At 47.5% G+C, this 5,995-nt stretch overlaps 2 gene segments (V, D, J or C); both read left to right on the top strand.

Moving 5' to 3' along the window:
• The first annotated feature begins 304 nt into the window (after window positions 1–304).
• On the top strand, window positions 305–942 carry LOC107115034. The segment is given in 3 exon segments: window positions 305–370; window positions 449–767; window positions 870–942. Coding segments are annotated over 3 exon segments (438 nt in total).
• Window positions 943–3,158: 2,216 nt separating this feature from the next.
• LOC107115032 lies at window positions 3,159–3,622 on the top strand. The segment is given in 2 exon segments: window positions 3,159–3,204; window positions 3,297–3,622. Coding segments are annotated over 2 exon segments (372 nt in total).
• The last annotated feature ends 2,373 nt before the right edge of the window (window positions 3,623–5,995 follow it).

Below are 5,995 nucleotides of genomic sequence, written 5' to 3'. Positions count from 1 at the left end.
CCCTGTTGGAAAACCTCCCAGGGAGGAGAGCCCACCACCTCCCAAGGAAGCCTGTTCCACTGAGGAACCTCTCTGTCAGGAAGTTCTTATTTAAATATTCACATTTAAATAATGCAAGAGTGCTCAGAATGCAAGGCTTGAACTGCTCAGAATGTTTCCTTTTATCCACTCTGCTCCTGGGCCTCGTGCTTTCTATGCAAATCTCCACGGCAGGCTCCTTCTACTGAAATAGCACCATCTGCTGTCGCTCCAAGGCCTGGTTGTCTCCATTTCCTTCTTTATAAAAGAGGGAGGGAGGGGAGAGAGACAGAGAGAAGGGGAAGGATGGACCACATTGTAATTTTTCTCCTTCTGCTGAGCAGTGTGCCAGGTGAGGGTTTATGCAACGAGGAACACAACAAATGGGAATCCCGGCTCTGGTTCTCATTGTTGTCCCCTTTTTTTTCAGGTACCTTTTCCAGTCCCCGGCTGACCCAGTCTGGCCCAGTTATGGTGAAGCCGGGAGGGTCCTTCAAAGTGACCTGCACTGTCTCTGGGGTCCAAGTCAGTGATCATTACTGGGTTTGGAACCATCAGCCTCCAAAAAAAGGCCTGGAGTGGCTGGGAGGTATTCGTAGTACTGGAAATGGAGGAACCAGCTACTACAACCCAGCCTTCAGCAGTCGAATCAGCATCACCAGGGACACCTCCAGGAATGAGGTCTACCTCCAGCTCAGTTCCCTGACAGCTGCAGACACTGCAACGTATTACTGTGCAAGATACACAGAGAGGAAAAGCAATGGAGCATCCAGGCAAAAACCACACTCAGACTCCAACACTCACCACACACATGGCTCCAGCAACCACAACCCACAGAGAACCACTGTCTGGTTAAAGCATTGGGGATTGGGCACCAAAATGCCCATCACAATGATGGGCAAAGGAGATTATCCTGCCCTATAGGTTTCCACGCAAGCCCTTTAAAGCATGTATCTCTATATGCCCACACCTTTATTTCCCTTCCCCTCCACTTCTGTTTCTTCCTCATACAAAAGTGTTGAATAGCTAGCTTTGGTTTGGTCTGCATTATTTGCTCATAGTTCCCCAGTTGGAGCAGAAGATAAGAACATAAGCGAAGCCATGTTGGATCAGGCCAATGGCCCTTTCAGTCCAACACCCTATATCACACAGAAGCCAAACACCAGGTGCCACCAGGAGGTCCAACAGCACAGCCTCCTCCCCTCGGTTATGTTGCCTGCTGTCGCTTCAAGTGCCAGCATGGGAAATTTAAAATAAAACAGCAACATCCACCATGTCCCTACATCAGGTCCAGGGGGGAAAGGCCATGGTCCAATCTGCATTGGTCTTTCCATACCACATCATTTCACAAATTTCTGCAGCTCATCTTGCATCGTCTCATATTGTTTCGTCTCAGCATCGGCTGTCTACATCATTTTATTGCCCTCTAGTGGCAACTCCGAGGTCATTACAGCATCTCACCATGTTATCTGGATTTGGTTTTAAGATAGTCCAATTGCTCCTCCCCACCCTTGAGCAGCTGTGAGCAATAACCAGACAACTGGAGATGAATTCTCCTCCCCTCAATCATAAAAGCAGCCAGGGAACAGTTTTCTGCGATCCTATTTTTTTGTTGGTGGGTTAGAAGCATGCCCACCCCTGAATCATGGGGCAGTCCCCAGAACGCCCTGCCTGGCAACCGCTGGGTGTTTTACCCAACTTGTTCACTTTCCAGACCCCCCTGCCACCCATTTCCCCCTCTACCAGGTCACCCCCTTAACTTTATGCGGGGGATCATGGGTGCCATTTCCTCCCCATGGCACAGTGCCATGCTGGTGCCCCAGGAGGCCTACCCCATCTCTAGCGTGCTGTCCCTCCCATGCCCCCACAGTTGCCATGGTGAGGTCTGATGCAGATGGCTAGCTGGTATGCTAAGCCAAAATGGGAGGCAAAGGGGAACCATATACAACAGTACTACAGCAGACCAAGACTGCATTACACAGCAGATTCAGATTCAGCCCATAAGTGTCTTAGGGTAAATCTAGGAATTGTGAGTAACTATATTGTTTGACCGCAGAGTTTCTGGCAACTGCAAGATCTGCTTTATGTCACTTCCAGTTATTTTTCTGAAAGTGACATATAGACGCAGCCAATGTCGCACGCCCCCTTGCCCCCGTCCCCAATCCCTCCAACACTTGCTAGGCTTGGTCTGGGAACCCTGTTCAATGATGTTGCAGACTTGATATGTTATTTATTTAGATTTTTTTTCCCAGAAATGGCTTTGCAAGCGATGCATGCGAGTGAGATGTAAAACTTCACCAGAAGTTGCTGGGATGAAGAAATGTGGCAGGATCCAAATTTCTTAATCCTTAGACTTCTTCAGATTTACATAGTGCAAGAGGTCTCAGAATGCAAGACCAGAGAAGGCAATGAAGATCACTGAAGTGAACAGAAGCCAAGGATGACAGGGCACAGATTGTGTTTGCTAAGTGCTGGAGACCTTTCAAGATGCTTGGACTCCAAAGCAAGGACACCCTCCTGATGGATACATAGGAGGAAGCAGAGATTATTGGTTGCTCCCAGTCACCTGATTATCAAAGGGCTAGAACTTCCAGCCACACACTGGAAGTTCTTGCACTCCCCACACCCCAACAAGCTATCCTAATAGGGCAATAAATAAGGGGTGGTGCCTGACACCAAGGGTACTCAGTTCAAATCTTACACTAGCTCGATTGTTTTCTTTGCTTGCTTTCCCACTCTTTCTCTTTCCCTAGACATGAGCAACTGCAGTTTTGAAAAGCTGGGGCCTCAGAACAAAGTAATACAGTTACACAGACGATGGCTCAAATGCCTTTAGCCTTTAATAGGTAGCTGATGGAAGTTTTCTTCCCCAAATGATTCTTGTCCCTTTTATTAGATAGTCACCAAATCTACACACCAAGATTCCACATCAGTCAACATGCTTGAACTCTTGATCTGCCTAGCCTGGTAGGTGTGGTCCCTTTTATCCACTCTGCTCTGGGCCTTGCACCAGTTATGCAAACTTCTCCAGAAGGTTCCTCATCCTTAAATAGCCTCATCTGCTGTCGCTCCAGGGCCTGCCTGTATCCATTTCCTTCTCTATGAAAGGAAGAGGAAGGGGTGAGAGAGAGAGACAGGAGATGGACAACATCGTGGTTGTTCTCATTCTGTTCAGCATCGCACAAGGTGAGGATTTCTGCACTTACAAAAGATAAATGAGGAACACAAGAAGGAGAAATCCTGGGACTGGTTCTCATTGCTCTCCCTTTTCCCCCCAGGATCCTTTTCCAGTCTGCAGGTGACCCAGTCTGGCCCAGCGATGATGAAGCCGGGAGGGTCCTTCAAAGTGACCTGCATCGTCTCCGGGGGCCAAGTCAATGATTATTACTGGAATTGGAACCGGCAGCTTCCCGGGAAAGTCCTGGAATGGCTGGGATTCATTCGGAGCACTGATCGAGGAGGAACCACGCAGTACAGCCCAACATTCAGCAGCCGAATCAGCATCACAAGGGACAACTCCAGGAACGAGGTCTATCTTCAGCTGACCTCCCTGACGGCTGCAGACACTGCAGTGTATTATTGTGCAGGAGGCACAGAGAGGTGAAGCAATGGGGCATCCAAGCAAAAACCACATTCTGACTCCAACCATTCAGGCAGATGTTACTGGGCTATGCAGGGGTCATTTCATAGAAAAAGAGGTGCAGGAGCTCATTAGCATAACTCATTAGCATATGCCACACCCCCTTGCATCACCGGAAGTGTGTCAGAAGGCAACACCCACTGCAACTTACCTGGCAGCTTCTTGCTCCTCGTGGCCCGGGGCTGCTGGGAGCAGGCTTGCCCACTGATTTTCTCTGCAGAGCCTTTCTTGGTGGTCTCCCATCCAAGTACTGACCCTGTTTGGTATAGTGGCTAAGAGCGGCAGACTCTAATCTGGAGAACTGGGTTTGATTCCCCGTGCCTCCACATGCAGCTGCTGGTGTGGCCTTGGGTCAGTTGGGTCAGTCTTCTTGCATGTGCCCACCCCCTGAGCTCTTTACTGCCGGAGCTCCGCTCCTGTGCACTCCTGCAGGAAATGACCCCTGGGGCTATGTCCTCTGTTATGTCCTCAGATCACTGCCAGGCGCCAGCCAGAGGCAGCTAGAGCGTCAATCCAGAAGACAATAGGGACTAGGCTCCTGAACTTCTAGTAAGGAGCCAATAGGAACCTTGGCGGGAAGTTCAAACCCACCAATAGAACTTAGGGGCATCCCTCCCCGATTGTATAAAGTTGGCCACTCGGCCGTTAGTGGTTGTTCCATGTGTAAAGTACTAATAAATGCGCCTTCGCCTATGTCATGGTCCGAGTCCTGATGTATCGAACCCAATACTTTTTTACTCCAACAGCCACAGCCCATGGTTGAGAGCTGATACTGAGGAGAAAATAAAATCTACTATGTTTAGGTGCTCAAGTAAAAAGGATTTTGAAAGTTAACATTGCTAAAGATATGCAAGAATAAATTAAAGGGTCTTGAGTGGCAACATACAAGAAATATGTGCCTAAATTAGAACTGTCAAACTGCTAAGAAACACCTGTTTCTTCCCTTCTCTATTTCTATAGATATAAAACTGATTTATAATAGTATATTATAGACAATATGAAATACAGCAGATAGGATATAGAAAAATTAGTTGTTTACTGAGAACAGATCTTTGGTTTAATGAGGTTTGTTGTGGAATACAAATTAAAACAAGGGGGGAAATGGTAATATGTGTGTAAACATGATGTTGTGAGAGAGACACTCAGCTAGATATGTTAAAATGTATTGCTCTTTCTTTTCTATGTAACCTTTACAAATAATAAACCTTGCCCAATTTTGGGCAAGGGGGGGGGAAACTCATTTCTATAAATATCCCCAGGATTTATTCTGCATTATTCTCTGGTTAGAACCCAAAGATGCAGTGCAAAGTTGATTGCTTTATTCATTTAGAAAGGGTTTTTTAAAAATGATTTTCCCAGTGAGAGGTGCAAGTGAGATGTCGGACTGCATCAGTAGCCAATGCTCCCTGTAAGCTGTGAACTCTTGTGAGCAACAATTCTACTTTGTGAGCTCCTGGCATGAAAGTTGTGAGCGAGCAATTCGGCTGCTGCATCACTTAGTTTGCTCTGGAGCCCTCCCTCCTGAGCGAAGACAAAAATGTGTGAGCCGGAGGCTAAAAAACTGTGAGCTAGCTCACACTAACTCAGCTTAGAGGGAACACTGCCAGTAGCTCTTCAGGTGAAGAAACAAAAAGTTTAGATGCCTCTGAGCATCTAAATAGCAGCCATTCATCAGAGTCCCCAAAAGTACTTACATTCCTCTTTTAACTCTTCATCTTATATGTCAAGGTTGCAGTGGCCTCAGTTTGTTTGGAAAGTCCAAGATGCAACGGAATTGTGTGCTATTGGAAGAGGCTGCAGGGAGGGAGGGAAACATGGTATAACCTGATCTTGTCAGACCTTGGAAGCTAAGCAAGGTCGGGACTTGGAAGGGAGACCGCCAAGGAAGACTCTGCAGAGGAAGGCAAGGGCAAACCACCTCTGCTTCTCACTTCCCTCGAAAGCCCCTTGGCTGGAGTTGCCGTAAATTGGCTCCATCTTGACAGCACTTCACACACAGAGGAAAGGCTGCTTGTTTCATCTCTGCATGAGTCCCAGGGCACAAGAGGCTGGGAAGTCCCCAGTTAGAGCCACAAGTCTATCAAGGCCCCTCGTTGAACTCTCCAAAGTAACCCCTTCCAGAGATTAACCCAATCTGCTGCAGAGAAAATCAGCAACAAGCTATATCAGTTGGGCTTCAAATGAGCCAATGGTCTCTTCTGATGTTATCTATCTTCTTCTGCTCCACTCTCCTGATTTTGTCGTGGTTCCTTTCGATATCATCCATGCCCCTCTAAGCTCTGCTGTATGATATGTGTAGTATGTCAGCACACTCCTGTCTCACACTACCCCTGCAAC

Source organism: Gekko japonicus, unplaced genomic scaffold (genome assembly GCF_001447785.1).
Source record: "Gekko japonicus isolate JY-2015 unplaced genomic scaffold, Gekko_japonicus_V1.1 scaffold5329, whole genome shotgun sequence".
NCBI classification, from domain to species: Eukaryota; Metazoa; Chordata; class Lepidosauria; order Squamata; family Gekkonidae; genus Gekko; species Gekko japonicus.
This window is presented reverse-complemented; position numbering and strand designations above follow the sequence as displayed.